The sequence below is a fragment of the Myotis lucifugus genome, unplaced genomic scaffold (genome assembly GCF_000147115.1).
Source record: "Myotis lucifugus unplaced genomic scaffold, Myoluc2.0 scaffold_194, whole genome shotgun sequence".
NCBI lineage: Eukaryota > Metazoa > Chordata > Mammalia > Chiroptera > Vespertilionidae > Myotis > Myotis lucifugus.
The window spans coordinates 1,374,607-1,392,400 of NW_005871242.1; the positions used below are offsets into that span (position 1 = coordinate 1,374,607).

A 17,794-nucleotide genomic window follows, 5' to 3' on the forward strand; every position below is an offset into this window, starting at 1 on the left:
AAGTAATCACCCCAGTCGGTCTAGTACCCATCTGCCACCATATACTTGCTAGAATATTATTGACTATATTCCCTATGTTAGTACTCCATTGCTTTTTATGGCCGAATAACATGTCACATTTTGTTTATCCATTCGTGAGCTGATGGACACTGGAATTGTTGCCATTTTTTGTCTATTATGAATTATGCTTCCATTAGCTTGTCTACCAGTTTTTGTGTAGATGTGTTTTCATTTTTATTGAGTATATGCCTTGTTGTGCAGTTGTTGGATATTATAACTGTTTAACATCTCGAGGAACTGCCAAACTGTCTCCTAAGGGGCTCTGCATTCCCACCAACAGTGTATGAGGGTTCCAGTTTTTCCACATCTTAAACATTTATGTCATTTGTTAAATTTCAGCTGTCAAAATTTTGCTCATTTATGTAAAAACCTAGTGTCTGATGTGTGTTTCTGTACATATTTAGAAACTTAATCATTTTCAGAAAGGTGGGGCTTGGTATTCCAAAAATCTTTGTAGCAATTAGTGTTCACTTAATCTCAAGCTAAGCAGAATAAACATCCTAAGAAGGGATCACTTTCATTGCTATTCTTAGACTGTCAAAGCCATTAACTTTGTGTGTCTTTAATGGGTAATATATATTGTTTGGCAGTTTATGAAGGTCATTTATATACAGTATCTCTTTTAGTTCTTGAAAGTCCTCATGGTACATAAATACTGAATTAGTTGATGACCTATCACTAGTAGGTTAAACAAGTTTCCCCAAGGTCATCCGGCTAATAAGTGATTGACTTCGAATTCAAACCCAGATCTGTCTCACTTTAAAGCTGAGACTTGACCTCAAGCCTCAGACTCTAATCCGATACAGTCCTTTCTTCGTTTAGATTACTAATTCATATTAGAGATAACTGAAGTTTTACCTTATTATGTCCTATATTTTAAGTTTGTTGACATTTTAGTTGCTTTTCAATTATCTGCAAGGCCTATTTTATAGGAACCTAGCAATCAAAGAACTATTTTTAAATAAAATGATAACTAGAAAATATGATATTCAATCAGTATGTGAAACTCAATAGTTCATGTTAACTGAGTTTGTCTGCACTTTGTAGGAAAATTATATTATTTGTAAGCCTGACACATTAGATGCCAAATCATAATATTTGTTCTTCCTCCTACCAGATTATGGAAAGAATTATGGATCTACCCACTTTACTGAGACATGCATTCAGGGAAATGTTTTCAGTCGGGGGCCTTTTCTGGATGTTCCGTATCAGGATAATACTTTGTTTAATGGGAGCTTTTTTCTATCTTATATCACCTCTAGATTTTGTACCTGAAGCCTTGTTTGGAATTTTAGGCTTTTTAGATGATTTCTTTGTCATCTTTTTGTTGCTTATCTACATCTCTATTATGTATCGAGAAGTGATAACACAGAGACTAAACAGGTGAAAAAAGAGTTTACTAAAATATGAGCTAATGTGTAAAATCAAACAAAAGGACTGACCCATGGCAGTGTAATGCATTTGAATAGTATCTTACAAACTTAAAACCACTGTATGACAAACATTTGATTATCATTTGGCAAATAACTAGCAACGTATGACTGGAATTTTTACATGTTGCAGGTTCTAATATTAGGGTTAGCATTATAATAATTTACAACTGTATCTTGATTGTGTTGTCTATTAACTCTCTGGAAAAAAACATGGAATTATATAAAAAGGGATGCTTTTTTTTATATCTTCTTCTTTCCCCCCAAATTACTCAGATTAATTGGATGTATAGTAAGATATTGTTAAATGTATACTTTATCCAATTTTTCCTTCTCAGTGAGTACCTATATAATAATATATTGCAATGAGATGCATCTAAATATTTTTATTACAATAAAATATTGCACAATATTGGGCAAAAGTCAGTGTTTCTTTTAGTACTAAGTTTTATACATTTGGAGCAGTTCTGCTTTTCCATTCTAAGTCTTTGTTATCAGTTGAAAGTGAACGAAAACTTGAACTTTATAATCAGGTTTCACATCTGGTTTCCAGAATACTAGAAGAATTAACAAGATATAAGACATTTATCTCTAGTCAGCACACTTAGTTCTCAGTTATGGCACTTACACAGGAGTTTGGTCCTTTTATAGGAACAGTGTATCAAAGGAACTTGTAAAGGGATTGTTTTTTCAGGAACCTGGGTGGTACTGTAAACGCATCATAGTTTGATGCATTTCTGAGGGAAGTGGTTCTTCATGGCTTGAGCTTTAAAGACCTTAGGAGGGTAGACCTTAAATCTGACAAATTACTGGGAGCTACATAACAGAATGGACAAATTTGGTTAGTTTTCTCTTGACAGAAAACTTGCAATACTCACTCTAGATGGCAGCAGATAGCCCAAATTCATCAAGTCTTAGGAAGAATGAGCAAATGTCCAAGGTGGTTCAATAGGAAAGTTATCTTGGTTTATTTAATGGCTACAGCATAAGTATCAAACGCTCTCTTCTGCAGTCTTCCGTTTGAGGAGAACCAAAACCACAAGTATTATGAAATCCTCGCTCCCTCAGCTGGCAATGCTCATTAGCAAACTGGACAGCAGAGTGGAGCTGATGCCCAGGGGTGTTAGCTCTGGCCCCTGCAGTCACTGACAGTCATACTGTCCACTCAGGTATTAGTGAGCCTCACCGTGTATAGATAGGCCAAAAAAATCTGTCACAGTGTTCCAAATTAATCTAATTGCTATTAACGAATAAGATTCTGAGTAAAATATCAATAATAGTGTTTTCTAATTTGGGCCTAGGACAAAACTATTGCTTGTCAGAGGCAAAAATAATAATGCTTAAATACAGCACATAATAATTTAAGCAATTTCTCATACTTTTCTTTTCATCCTTAAGACAGCATGTGAATAAGGCAGGGCATTGTCTTCCTTTTTTATAGGTGAAATCCCTATTACAGATGTCAGGTTTTTTCGTCTGAAGCCATGCACAAATAAGTGACTGAACTGGTATTAGACTCTTGCATGGGTTCAGATAAACGTGAAGGTTATTACCAAGGGGTGGAGCTGGAGCGAACCTGGGGTCATCGGGAATCTTTTAGAACACACTGGAGTAGGATAGCTTAGGTGCTCCTAAGAGAAAAAGTGCAGAAAGATGACGTATCAAGACTTCATGAATCATAATTTTATACTTCCAAATCAAACGTCTAATTGGGTGGCATACATACATCACAGAAAAACATTTCAGCTGCAGGTACCAACTTGAAAAACTAATGAGTAGGAATTTTTTACACCAGACTGGAAATGCATTTCCTACCAATTACAAATTTGATGTGGGCTATATAACAATATCATTTTTTAAAGGATTTCATTTTCTGTGCATATTATAAGACTTTCCTGGTAGAGGTAACATACAAAAACACTATATGATCTGAAGTCTTATTAAATTGAAAGGGAAACGTGGACATCTCAGAATTTTGAACTGCTTATTATGTCATCTGTATTGATCACTGATAATAAATGTAGGTGATATCTGAGAAAATATTTAAGCAAGTAGAGTCAATCAGTGTTTTAAACACAGTAACCCTTCTATAACTCAGAGTGAGGACATATAAATCAAAGCAACAATTTGAATTTTTGTGAACAACAATATTGTAACTTGCACAAAAATACGGCCCAACCCCAGGAGCAGGTAACCTGGGTAGGTCTGTGGAAACAAGACTGAGAAACAACTGTCTTCACTGCCCACTAGCACAGGGGTTTCAGCTCCCAGCTCCCAGCGTCTGAAAGCGACAGGGGAAGAAAGGACCGTGCTGGTCCCTGTGGCTGTGCAGACACCTACCTCACAGAGTTGTTACAGAGGATTGGCGGTTTGGTTCACACTTTGTGATTTCAGAATTTGTCAAACACTTATTCTTTTGAATAAAAGCAATGCATCTAAAATTTAAAAGCAGCTGGTATTTTCCTGTTTCTTTGATAGTTTGCTTTAACATTCAGAACTCCTGAAATAGCATTCAATATAATGTTCGCAATGACTTTTTCATGAATGGACATCCAATACCTCATCACATTTCTAATGAAGTTTCCTTAGATGTTTTTAAATTTAAAAAGCAGAAGTGTTTTTGTTTTTGAGGAAAATTGCTTAATCTGGGTAAATCTGTATTAATTCTGGACGAGAAGGGTGGAATTGAAATTAGAGATTAGGCTTGTATCCTGATTCCCCACTCTTGAGTGTATATTTGATAACTGAAATGATCTTTTCTGAGTCTGTGCCCTTATGTCTGCATAACACTCATTCCATTCCATTCCCTTCTCCCTGAAACCATAAATGTACTCCCGGCTCTTCTGTTTTGCTAAATAGCAACCCATAAACCTGGGACTGGGTCAGAATAGGAAAGGGCACTCAAGGTTTGAAGGCCCTAAGGCTTTTCTCCCAGGACCAGGCTGGTAGGCTTTAAGGGCTGCTGGTAATCACAGAGATAAAGACAATCATTGAGCTTCTGTTGTTCCGTCAGAACCAGACCATTTTCATGGCATCAGTATTTGTTTTAAGCATCGAGTCCTTGACTGCAAGCAAATTTGAGATGTTATCAGGCACTGTCATCTTCATCTGTCCATACCCTCTGATGGTCCCATGTCCCAGAGCGGTACAGGAGAGGATTACACACTGTCCGAAAACACAGAGCATGTTTGGATATTCTCCTTCATTCTTCATCGGACTAGTGGTATTCAGCTACAGGCCTTTTGAGGGAAATGTAATATGGGATGTAGGAGAGGGCTAAGGGCTAAAGATGTTTTAAACTCACTGGTATCTAATAGATTTTTATTTTTTTTAAAAAAAACAAAAAATTTAAAAACTATTTAAAGATATAATATTCAGATCAAGACATCCACCCTCTAATTAGTCTTAGGGAAAACCTATAATTTATATCTACATGACAATTAATCTTGTTTCACTAATCCTAGAATATTAGAGATGTAAGGGTCCTTACAAATTGGCTAGTGTTTGTACTTTCTCTGTGAAAATCAAATGAAAGCTATGGACAGCTCCCCAGAAAAATGCATATATACACATGTATGTATACTTTTTATTCCTTTTCAGGGGACTCAAGACCTGAACATTGTGGATTCTAAATTAAGAATTCTTCATTTAGTCCTACAGCCTTACTCCATAGATGAAGATAAGGAGGCCCAGAGAGAGAATGAATGCAAAGGTATTTTCTAAAATACAAATGGTTTATAGGAAAAAAACACAGCTGGACAGAAATTAAAATCTAAACTGTTAGATATCAGCGAGTTTAAAAACATCTTGAGCCCTCTCCTATGTCAAAACAAGTGGCTTATTTTTCTTCAGTTTATCAAACACGATAAAGTTTATCCTAGAATAACTGTAATAAAACTTACTCTTTAAATGTCAATGTATAATTTCCTTAAAAAGTATTTTAATAGTAAATGCATTAAATTTTGAAAAGCATCAAACTTCTAACTACCCCTCTTCAGTTTATCCCTATTTATTATCTTTCCCTCAAATGGTCGTATAAGACATATATTCACTTTTTTAATATTTACTGAAGGGGCCAAATGAGCATATAAATATGTTATTCTCTTAAAAAAGGGCAGTTTTGCCCTGATCGGTTTGGCTCAGTGGATAGAGCCTCAGCCTGTGGACTGGAGGGTCCTGGGTTTGATTCCCGTCAAGGGCATGTACCTTGGTTGCCGGCGCATTCCCAGTGAGGGGGGGAGGGGGAAGGGGTGTGCAGGAGGCAGCTGAATCCATGTTTCTCTCATCAATGTTTCCAACTCTCTATCACTCTTTCTCCCTTCCTCTCTGTAATTTTTTTTTTTAAAGGGCAGTTTTGCAAATCTTATGTGGCCCTTCTTGGCTTACAGTGGTTCTCAACCTTCTGGCCCTTTAAATACAGTTCCTCATGTTGTGGTGACCCCCAACCATAAAATTATTTTCGTTGCTACTTCATAACTGTAATGTTACTACTGTTAAGAATCGTAATATAAATATCTGATATGCAGGCTGGTCTTTGGCGACCCCTGTGAAAGGGTCGTTCGACCGCCAGAGGGGTCGCGACCCACAGGTTGAGAACCGCTGGAAAAGCTGTTTTACTAAAGTGGAACGTCAAACATTTTAGAAATCATAAAGGTCACTGATTACCATAAAGTGCGCAGTTTGACCATCACTTCAGTCAACAGGCACATTACCGCGGTCCCACCAGCCGCCCTTCACTGCCTCTCCGCAAAAGTAACCTCTTCTGACCTCCGTTTTGCCTACTTTTTTATTCCTTTACAAAAAATAGAATCACGTAGTATATTTTGTCTGACTTTTGTAAGAACCTCCCATAGTGATGGGCCCCAGCTTCTTTACTTTGGTTGCTATGTGGTATTCCATCGTATACCACCGTTTATACATTCAACTATTAATGGGAACTGGGGTTTCTACAAACCATGATCAGTGGCCGCCCTTGTAAAGAAATCGGCGCCATAACCCAGCGACCTCAGCTTTACACCAGTCCTCCCTTAAACCAGCTGACCCCACAGACCGCACGGCTCCCCACGCTAACCCGCCCGATGAACCAGCCCGAGAAAAGCAGGAGACGCGGAGCCCGATCCTACAGTTCCGCTCCGCTCCCCTCCCCGCCTCTTGCGAGCACTTCCTTTCTCCCTTCCGGAAGGTCGCAGGCCCGCCCACTTCCGCAACGCTGAGCCCGCCGCCGCCTCAACCAATGGCCTGCTTCCCAGGGAGCGTTACTTCTGACCTCAAAGCTAATCGGAAAGCGCAGGACGAACTCCTCGCGAGAGCTGAGGTTGAAGCTGCCTCCGCCATCTTGGAGATGGGAGACGGGGGATGGTTGTGGTCCTTCTGCTAATGCAAACAACAAAACGGGCACATTAGGCGCCCCGGACGGAGGCGATCACCACTGTGACTGTTGGCCAAAGCTACACGAGAAGCGAGAGTGTCAAAGCCGAGAGCAGCGACATTGGTAGCCAACTCACCTGCCTGCTGGGGCGGCAGAAGTGAGACGGCTGAGGACTGGAAGGATGGTGCAGTCCTGCTCCGCCTACGGCTGCAAGAACCGGTATCATAAGGATAAGCCTGTTTCTTTTCACAAGTAAGTACCCCTTCGCCTCCGCTCGGGCTGGGGGCGCGCGGCCGATTAGGCTCGGGGGCGGGGCCAGGCGCGTGTCCGCGCGAGACCCAGCGAGAGGGGCGTCGGCAGGGGCGGGGCGCGGCCGTGCGCTCCTCGGGGTCGGCCCCGCGCAGGGCAGCGGGCGTGCCCGCCCGGTGTCGGTGCCCGCGCCCCCCGCCGTTGCCGGCTGCGCGTTCTCGGCGCGCGTCGCCGCCGCTATCGGCGACCGTTCCTCGCGCCTGAAATCCGGCCCCTGCGCGAGGCTCACTCGCCGCAGGGAGTTGGAGTGTTCGGGCCCCGCTGGTCGTGAGGCCGAGAGGAAGTGCTGGCTTTCCCCACCCGGCCATGGAGAAGCCGGGTGGTAATGAATTACTCTTTAGAAGTAAATTTGAAATTTAAACAAGGGACCTGTAGCCCTAACCGGTTTGGCTCAGTGGATGGAGCGTCGGCCTGCGCACTGAAGGGTCCCGGGTTCGATTCCGGTCAAGGGCATGTACCTTGGTTGCGGGCACATCCCCAGTGGGGGGTGTGCAGGAGGCAGCTGATCGTTGTTTCTAACTCTCTCTCCCTCTCCCTTCCTCTCTGTAAAAAAAAAAGGGGGAGGGGGGACCTGTAAAACAAAGTCACTCTGTTTTGTGGATGGGAGGCCAGCATCCTTGAGGATTGGTTTTTGGCCAGGATTTCAGGGAGGATGGGTGGGTTGCAGTTTCTAGGAGCCACCTCGAAGGGCCTCTAAGTGTCACCGCTGCAGGGGTCACATGGAGCACAATCCTGCGGACCGCGACCCGGTAAAGGTCCGCGTGAGCTCCTGCAGGTGCCCGGGGAGCCCTGGGAGGAGAACCTGCCCCGCAGCGCGCAGGGCTGTTTTACCCAAAAGGTGCTGCAGTCAGGGTCCTGGAAGAAAAACGTTCTCTTGAAAATGAAACCGCAAAGTGGAAATGACTTAACTGATACTCAAATATCTGCAAAGTGTGACACGATGGCATTTTATTTCAGCCAGACTCAGTACAGTATTTTCAGATTTTACTACATTCACATTAGGACGTTTTTGCAAAAATTCCTGACTGTAAAGGTTGATAGCTAAGAAATTAAAGCCGGTGGTAAGTTATGTGAATTTTTCATAGCTCAATGATTACACAAGCAACATGTTAAATATTCTTTCAGCTTTTTTTTGGGGGGGGGGGGGTCATTTATGTTGAACAGAAGATGTGGATGCATTTTTATGGTTTTGATCTGGTATGAGAGGGACCATACAAGTACATAGATCTTGAGTGCTGATGTTTCCCTCTTCTGAGAAGGGAATAGAACACTAACACTTTAGGATTCAGTTCAGGATGTCCTAATTACCACCCTTGATTATTGGGATTTCCAGAAGCGGATGAATTGACAACCTCTCCCGTGTAAGCATCGGTCAGGAGACGGTGACTACGTTTGTTCAGCTCTCTGCTTCCCATTCTAATGAGACAGCAGAAGGGACCTAAAAATATGGAAAACCCTTCCTGGGCTCTGGGAGCTGGTGAGGATGGTGGTCATACTCAGAAATACCGAGTTTCTGCTGAATCCAAAGGAGTAACCTACCTCTCATCCTTTATCTAAAAGAACAGATTTTGGGGAAAGCTCTTGAGCGAACCCCACAAACAACCTGAGCGCTTGTAATCCTTGGCGTTGAAGTTTGCCGGTGATTGCGACCATGTTTGTACTTGTAGAAGCCATTCTAGCAGGGATCTTCCAGGAATCCTTCTTTTCCCCGTGGGAGAGCTCCGTTGGACAAAGGGACTGTCGTAAGGGTTCATTAGATCTTCATGTCAGTAGAGTGAGGCGCTGGCATACCTTACGTGGAAGAGAAACTGGAAAAATAAAATCACAATAAATTTAAACTCTTCCTACGTCCCTTTATCTGGGCCTAATTGACATTGAATAGGTTAAGAGGTAAATCAAAATAAATAACCTTTTGTTTCTTTATTATAGTGATTTAATATAATTTGATTAATTCATATTTGTCAGACTGTTTCTAAGAACTAGAATCTTCTTTTTCTCAGCCTGTAGATATAAACATGCAATTTTGCTTTACAGTGAACAGAAAATCACTGGTAAAATAATTAATACAAATTCATCCTATAGAATGTATTTTACTTGAAATTTTCAGTGTCTTCAATATAAAAAGTAAACAATAATAAGTGAGAGATTAGAGAGCTACACGATTTACCCTTGTGTATTTAGATGTGTATGGAATACCTGTATCTGTTAGCGAAAGTTATTTACTATAATGGTGAGGGGGGGGGACAGATATTACACATTTGGGCCCTCCACCCCGAACTTTTCTTCAGCTACCCTTCCCACTGCATGCATCCATCAACATGGCTAACTTTTTTTTTTTTCAATAATATATTTTTATTGATTTCAGAGAGGAAGGGAGAGGGGAGAGAGAGAGAAACATCAATGATGAGAGAGAATCATTGATCGTCTGGCTCCTGCACGCCCCCTATTGGGGATCAAGCCCACAACCCCGGGCATGTGCCCTTGACCCTTCAGTCCTCAGGCCGATGCTCTATCCACTGAGCCAAACCAGCTAGGCAGGGCTAACTTTTAATCCGTATATTTTTACGTTCTGTAATTTCTTAATTGGCCTGTCTTATTACTAATATCTGACATTCTTAGAACTATTGTGTGATCAGTAAGATTTCTATAAGATATACTGCTTTAAAAAAAATACCATGTTGGGAGGGGTGACTTATAGCCTACATTAGTGAGTGGTCACTTTATCGGATATTTAAAACAAGTACATTTTTTTTTAACAAGTACATTTTTAATGAACTAAGGTGAATAAAGGCACAACTAATAACAAACAAAAAAAAGCAGAACTAGTGTTTTAATGAAATACTCCTTAGTGTGTTGACAGTGTAAGATGTTTCTTTGCTAATAAAGTCAGAGAACTGAATTATATCATTTTCTTAGGTTTCCTCTTACTCGACCCAATCTTTGTAAAGAATGGGAGGCAGCTATCAGAAGAAAAAACTTTAAACCCACCAAGTATAGCAGTATTTGTTCAGAACACTTTACTCCAGATTGCTTTAAGAGGGAGTGCAACAACAAGTTACTGAAAGAGAATGCTGTACCCACAATATTTCTTTGTACTGAACCACGTGACAAGGTAATGTGTGTTTTAAAATACTGGCTTCCCCCTCCCCCATTTTAAAAATTAATGTATTTATTGTGGAAAATTTGGAAAATTCAGAGTAGTCTTAAGAAAATAAATGTTACCTGGAACCTATTCCTTATAAGTAATCACTGTTAACAGTAATATACTTTTAAAAAATACAAAATATAGTTTATCAAAGTTAAATATCCTCACACTAAGAAACTCAATCAAGTTTTGTAATTTATTTTAAGATTACTCTGTACCTCCACTTTGTATATTGATCAGTTATTATTTTTTTTAATCAATGACAGTTCAATTTCAAAGTATTTTCCCCCTCGGTTTTAAATACTCAGTAAATCATTAAATTTGATTAGTCATTCTCTTTCTTGCATCTCATTTCTACTTCAGGTAGAAAAATATAATTAAAACAAACTATTTCCTCATTTTGGAATTTTTTTTACCAGACTTCATTTTTAAAAAAGGTGTAATATTCTTGAATTCCACAGGTAAATTCTTTTAAACTGTTACTTCTAGTTATTAAATTCAAACATTTTGCATTATTGTTTTAGAAGGAAGATCTGGAGCCACAGGAACAGCCTTCCCCACCTCCTTTAAAACCTCCCATTTCCCAGGTTGATGCTGCTATTGGATTACTAATGCCTCCTCTTCAGACCCCTGATAATCTCTCAGTTTTCTGTGATCACAACTATACTGTGGAGGATACAATGCACCAGAGAAAAAGGATTCAAGAGCTAGAACTGCAAGTCGAAAAACTCAGAAAGAAGCTCAAGACTGCACAGCAGCGATGCAGAAGACAAGAACGACAGCTTGAAAAATTAAAGGAGGCCATACATTTCCAGAAAGAGAAAGACGTACCGGAGCGAGGTTTTGTGTTTCTCCCAGAAAATTACTTTGAAATAGTTGAAGTACCAGTATAGAAAGAGTGAAATTTGTATTGGTTTTTAATGGGGCAATACCACATACCCTCTTCTAGTCTATAAAGGAGTTTCATTTGAAAAAAATAGCACTTGATTACTTGTATAAAAACAATTCAGAATATTTTTTTAAATAAATTAGATATATACTATAAAATTGTTAATTCTTTTGTTTGTAATTTTGGGGTTTATACATTTTAACAAATATTTTGAAAGTTATAAACTAACCTCAGAACTCCAATATAAGTTGGTTTTAAGACTGAGGGTTTCTGTTTTTTAATTTGAGCATTTATAGAAATAATGTAAAAAAAAGAGAATGAGAACAGTACAGTAAAGATGATTTAAGTTGAAAATTTAAAATTAACTTAGTTTATTGAGAGAACTTAGTTATATTTTAAATCAGAAGTATGGCTTAGCTCATAGGACATAACTTCTCAGAATATAGTGGAACCTCGTTTCTCTAACTTAATTCTTTCCAGAAGGCTGTTCGAGAAGTGATTTGTTTGAAAACAGAATCAGTTTTTCCCATTAGAATTAATGTAAATTGAATTAATCCATCCCAGACCCCCAAATGATTCCCTGTTTCAACCTTTCTTATATACAGTACGTACATGGCTGATGTACAGCTTAATTTATAAATAAACACTTCTTTTCTAAAATTTATGGAACCACCCCTATTAGCCTTAAAGGAATTTTTCATACATCACTGCCTCCAGAATGCTATCACCAGCTAACTTCTTTTCCTTTATTCAATCAGCAACAGTTTTCCTACCTATTCAATTGCCTGTGATTGCTGTTTTGTGAGCACTTTCACACTCTTAGCTACATTAGCACTCTTAATGGCCTCTTTTTGTATTAAAATTGTGCTAATTGCCAGCAACAAAAGCATTCTCTCCTTTGCTTGTTGCCTTTGGGAAGCTTTTTGTTATGCTGATACCTCAGCATGAAAGAGTTATTGGTCGAAAACTGAAGTTTTGGTCGACAACTGAGACATTGTTTTCTGTGAATGACTTGGTTGAGAACCAAATTGTTCTGAGATGGGAGATGGTCGAGAAACGAGGTTTGACTGTATATACTGTAATCTTATTCACACATTCTTATTTGTAAAGTTAGAAGTTTCATTTATCTTAATCATTTGTCAAAGATAAATTGACAAGTCAATGCATTAAAAAAAGATAGGATATCTTAACATCAGAAAGTGAAGAATGGATTTTTTAAAAGTGGGCCCCTCTTTTGCCCTATTGTCTAGCATTATAAAATTAAAAGTGTATCTCCAGTGAAAGACACACTCTTTAACAAACAGAAAGCCTTGTTATCAGTGAAGTAATAAAAATGGGTCTGATCCATGTCAGTAGAGTTTGATTTGTACTGTAATATGGTAATTTTTTAAAAATATGTTTTTATTGATTTCAGAGAGAGGAAGAGAGAGGGATAGAGAGATAGAAACATCGATGAGAGAGAATCAGTTGCCTGCCTCCTGCACGCTTCAAGCTCACAACCCTGGCATGTGCCCTGACGGGGAATCGAACCATGACCTGGGTTCATGGGTCAATGCTCAACCACTGTACCACACTGGCCGGGCCATAATATGGTAGGTAATCTTGAACTTAACTAATTGATTTTAGTCAAGGCTTCACATAAAAAATGATTTCTTCACTTTTACCACAAATTAGAAATTATATCTCACTTAAATGATTTATATTCAAAAGCAACTTAATATGTAGTGTTTATTTTCCTGAATGTTGAGATTTAAATACTGAGGTTTCTGTTCAAACTGTGAATTGTATTCTGACTTTGTGATAAATTTTGCATATATTTGAAATGAAATATGTTCTGAATAAAGAAATACTGCCATAGCATGTACCTACTTAGATTTAAAGTAACAGTTTCAACTATAATTATTTTAAATGTCAAAGTACACTGAGATAGTTGAAGAATAACAGACCTTTTAAGACAGTATTAAAAATGATGTTCAAAGTGTTTTTGTAGACCTATTTTTCAGTGTAATTCACTGCAAGGCTGCCAATAGATAGTACTTTGATTCATGGAGATTTGATCTTTGATGAACCAGTATTTCAAAAACAGAACATTTTGATTCGAAGATTACTTGAAGCTATTTAGTCTGATAATATTTAGAACTAATTCTAATGAATAACAACATTTTCCAGTTGTAAAGTCTCCATTTCATCTCTCTAGCAATTCTTGGAGGATATGTGGATAAATATTTTGTTTTTATATAAATTGTTGTCTACATAAAAGAAAATTGTGTGTGTGTGTGTGTGTGTGTGTGTGTGTACACATGGGCATATGCGTGTGTACATGCAGGCATGTATGTGTGTCCAGAATGAAGAATCCAACATTGAATTGTAAAAGTGATGATGATAATTACTAAACATCTTAGCATTATGACTTAACCTGGAACTATTTTCTTTTCATGACAGACATAAATCCATGCTTGGAGAGAAGTGAGCAAGAAACATGTATACCAACTGTTTGCATATAAATAATATGTCATAGTTTAACATAGGGATTTTGAGGTACAGGTGCTTATTTCTGAATTTGAGATGTAACATTTGTTGAATGTTTTAAAAATTCATTTTGTCTATTATTTATAACATTGCCAAGAAAAGGATAACATTTAGGCTAAAATAGGTCCTGTTCAAACATAGTGAAACTCATTCTAAAACAGGGACAAGATTTCAATCTGAAACAAATTGGGAGAGGGCTTGTGAACTGCAGCATATTCTGAAAGGTAACATTTACTTTAGCATATAGCAACACACTAAAATAACCACCTGGGTGTGACATAATCTAGCTATAATTAATGGTGTGAAGAAACAATTGTTTCTTAATAGAACTGCTAGGAAAACAATAGAGTTTTAGAATTAGAAGGGACTTAGAAATCATTGAACACTAGCCCAACCTCTAAACCCTGGAAGAAATTTCCTTGTAAAATATTGCTGACAGTCGTCATCTGTTCTTTCATTGCCGTTTACATTTAATCAGTTCTGCTTAGATTCTTTAAATTGGGTTTTGGGATTAGGATAGAATTAGTTGCCACTATTTATACTTGTTTATAATACAAATATAAACTTCACTTTGAACTGCTGCATAGTTTGAACTGTCAAATTCTAAATTACAGAAGTTTTGAATTTTTGTAAAATAATTCAAATGTTTACTAATTGTTACACCTGTTATGTGTGCTAAAAATATTTCTGTCATTGAAGTAAAAAACAGTGGTGTCTAAAATTACTAGCACAACTTTTCACTTGGAAATCCAAGAACATGAAATTATTTTCCTTTATAATTTGTGTAATCCCTTTCTTAGCAGTATAATGGTAATGGTGAAGGCAAATAAAAGTTTCACTTGAATGGACGTTTTTAGGTTAAAATTCTCTGATCGCTTGAGTTATCAAAAAAATTGTACACACATGCACAATACCCAACACCTATGGCTTTTATAAAACCAGTAGTAAGTGACATAAAGTAATGTATTTAAAAGTCCTCATTATCTGTAAAAGAAAACTTAATTTGTGTTCTAGAATTTTAAAAAGATAGCCAACCTTTAGTATTTAAAGGAGAAAAAGTGAACAGATGGGCTTGCTTGGTTATTACTCTCTAATATTGCGGAGTGCATTGGATGACAGTGAGTGAAAAGCGTTGCTCTTATCTGATGGTAACTTGTGTTTCTGGGCATTATGGCTTAGTACAGTTGTGTATTAAAATACAGTCCTTGATGGGAAAGAAAAATAAAGAGCAAACACTGATTTGCAGACAAACAAAAATAGCAGTTATAATCAAGCTTTAAAAATGTGTTGAGAATTTTTATTCTTTTCTAAATTCATAGTATTTTGGGTTTTGAGATTATAAAAGTTTTATTTTAAATATCCTAAGGGATATGAATAAACTTTCATTGTTTTAAACTATTTTTGGTGAGACAAACTACAATATTAATAAATAGACTTCTGGAATGGCTATATGAAGACCCGTGACTGGCTCCCCTCCATAACTGCCGTAACAGGTGAAAAAAATTCTTTTTTTAAAATAACCATTTAAAGTTCATGTGGTCCTAAAGGCATACAACAAATGGAACATTTAAGAAAACCCAAATCTCTGTAAGAACTTACGAGTTTGTGGCATTTATGCCACAACCTATTCTCTTCCTACACCTCCTCTCTCCCTCCCCAACCACACACATAGCTCAGTGCTACCATAGCTCCACTCTGAGTGGGTATAGTCAAGAAGACAGTGCTCCCTCTTCCCTAACAAGGATATGGTATCTTTAAGGGAGGGGCAGGCTGCCAGTATTTCTCAGGCCCCTCTAGCTTTGTGTTGCAAAGGCTAAACTCCAAGTATATGCAGCCAAGAGGTCAGGACTCCCTTTTCTCAACCAGTTCCCACTCATAGGATGGAGGTTCTACCCCAGGTACAGCTGGCCAAGAATACTGGGACTCCGAGTACCTCTTGCTGGCTGGCTTATAGGGTAAAGTTTCTGTGCCAGAAGTGCAAGAAAAGCCCTCCCTACGGTCATAACAAGCCTCAAAGACTAGCCTCAAATACTACCTCTCCAAAAGGGCCCAACCAACTCTAATTGGATCAGACTGCAGAGCCATTTGTGCCCCAGGGCACCATCAAAAACAGCAATCAACTGGCAATTGGAGCTAACATGAGTGTGATGCCAATTAAGGCAGATGGGTTTAACAAATCAAAATATTCGGAGAAAGGCCTATTAAAACCTTGCCCAGGTGACTATGCGTACCCAAGGCTGCACCCTCTAAAGAATGAAATTGAAGATTTCTCAAGAAAAAAATGAAGCCAGAAGGCTGTGGGCTGATGTATTTAAAGGGTTAAAAGAAAAACAACAGCAACCTGTACATCAAGAATGCAGTATCTTGCAAAACTGCCCTTCACACTTGAGAGAGACATCTTACCATTGTAATTAGCTAATTATTAATAATAGGAAGAAAGCAAAGGAAAGGCCAGACATCATAAGCTTGGTCACCTAGGCAGCTTCACCAGGAAGCTGTAACTTTACCCTCACCAGTTTACTTGCAAATCACTGGGGAAGGGATCCAACAAAGGGGAGGATGAATGCATGTGCAATGAAGTCGGGTGACGGGAGGTGCTTGCCCATCAGTCCAATCGGGAAAATATAATTAGCCATAGGGGTGGAGCCAATGCAAGCCCACGAAATTCTGAAGGCTCAATTGGTTAAGCTCCTAGTTATAACCCTGAGACAAAGAGTTGTTGCTCTGTTGTTTGCTTGTGCTTCTGTTTCTCGCTTGGTCCATGACATGCACTTGCAGTGAACCTCCATAGCCATCTGGCCTTAAGCAGCCACAGGGCCGATGGCCATGCCAGCCCCACACGCAGTGGACTGCAGCTGGGAACACAAGCTAAGCTGGCCAGATGCTGGACTGGACTGTGCTTTCATATGGAGGGCAGTGGCTTTAATCCTAGCTCTGCTGGAGACAAAGTGGGACTTTTTCCATGGTGGGAGGGGGGAGATGGGACCTGGGAGGAGCACTTCCTTAATGTCACACCATCAATAAAGCTTTCCAGGATCCCTCACTCTCCCCTGGGGACCTCAGGGAATTCTTGTTTCCACAGCGCCCCAAGAATCCCATGTCCACTAGTAACAGGTGGAGACTCAGAGGGGACCCCACCACTAACAAAATTATGACATTCCCAGGTAAACAAAAATGAAGGGAATTCATTACCACAAGACCTGCCCTGCAAGAAATGATAGGATCTTGAAGGTTGCAATAAAAGAAAATACTAACTTGAAGCAGTATGGAGACAAATCAGAGTGTAATAACTTTAGGATGTCAAATATAATCCCCATGGTAATGACAAAGAAAACAGTATAGAATATACACAAAAAGAATTAAAGGAATTAAAATATTTCACTATGGCCCTGGCTGGTTTGGCTTAGTGGGTAGAGCGTCGGCCTGCGGACTCAAGGGCCTGGTTCGATTCCGGTCAAGGGCACATGCCTGGTTTGCGGGCTCATTCCCCAATAGGGGACGTGCAGGAGGCAGTCGATCAATGATTCTCTCCCTCTTCCTCTCTGAAATCAATAAAAATATATTTTAAAAAAGTTTCACTCTAAAAAAAATCAATGAAACACAGAAGATGGCAATAGTGCAGAATTAGAGCGAAGCACATCAGTGCAGGAAATGGACCAAAATGCTATAAAACATTGAAATCAAATAGCTAAATGAGAGAAATAAGTCCCTCCTTATCAGTAAATATATGTAAATGGAATAACTCCAATCAAAAGATAGAGATTGGCTGAGTGGATGTTAAGAACATGATCTAGCCCTGGCCAGGTGTCTCAATTAATTGAAGCATCATCCCATACACCAAAAAGTTGTAGGTTCGATTCCCAGTCAGAGCACATACCTAGGTTGGTTTGATCCCCAGTCAGGGCTCATAAGGAAGGCAACAGATCGATGTTTCTCACATTGATGTTTTTCTCTCCTTTCCACTCTAAACATATCCTCAGGTGAGGATTTAAAATAAAAGTGATCTAAATATGCAGTCTCACTTTAGAGACTCACTTTAGATCTAAAGACACAAATAGATTAAA

The 17,794-nt window shown here is 39.0% G+C and overlaps 2 protein-coding genes and 1 long non-coding RNA gene across 6 annotated transcripts in view; 2 read left to right on the plus strand and 1 right to left on the minus strand.

Annotated features, from left to right (window-relative positions):
- The window catches only part of RNF170 (ring finger protein 170), a 41,754-nt gene extending 27,176 nt beyond the window's left edge, over positions 1-14,578 (plus strand). Inside the window, exons 7-8 of one of the 4 annotated variants that reach the window (XM_023760801.1) lie at positions 5,091-5,202; positions 12,616-14,578. In XM_023760801.1, coding sequence (XP_023616569.1) covers positions 5,091-5,202; positions 12,616-12,797 — 294 coding nt within the window. In that variant the 3' untranslated portion in view covers positions 12,798-14,578. Of the gene's footprint in view, positions 1-1,177; positions 1,903-5,090; positions 5,424-12,615 lie in introns of those variants that run through there. The other 3 variants (XM_023760802.1, XM_023760803.1, XM_006097026.3) reach the window with 3 other exon arrangements.
- On the minus strand, positions 1,919-6,852 carry LOC106698541. The gene is made up of 3 exons (XR_002831245.1): positions 6,757-6,852; positions 3,044-3,121; positions 1,919-2,047 (listed from the first exon to the last, which is right to left on the minus strand). It is a non-coding gene; the product is annotated as an uncharacterized LOC106698541 (long non-coding RNA).
- Positions 6,812-11,526, plus strand: THAP1 (THAP domain containing 1). The gene is made up of 3 exons (XM_006097029.3): positions 6,812-7,110; positions 10,084-10,279; positions 10,837-11,526. Exons 1-3 carry the CDS (start codon positions 7,040-7,042, stop codon positions 11,203-11,205), a joined length of 636 nt encoding a protein of 211 aa, XP_006097091.1. The 5' UTR covers positions 6,812-7,039; the 3' UTR covers positions 11,206-11,526.
- Positions 14,579-17,794: the final 3,216 nt, after the last annotated feature.

Coding starts and splice junctions, on each gene's coding strand:
- THAP1 (XM_006097029.3), top strand. CDS start 7,040: ATGGTGCAGTCCTGCTCCGCCTACGGCTGCAAGAACCGGTATCATAAG. Junction 7,111..10,083: donor AAGCCTGTTTCTTTTCACAA/GTAAGTACCCCT, acceptor TCATTTTCTTAG/GTTTCCTCTTACTCGACCCA. Junction 10,280..10,836: donor GTACTGAACCACGTGACAAG/GTAATGTGTGTT, acceptor TTATTGTTTTAG/AAGGAAGATCTGGAGCCACA.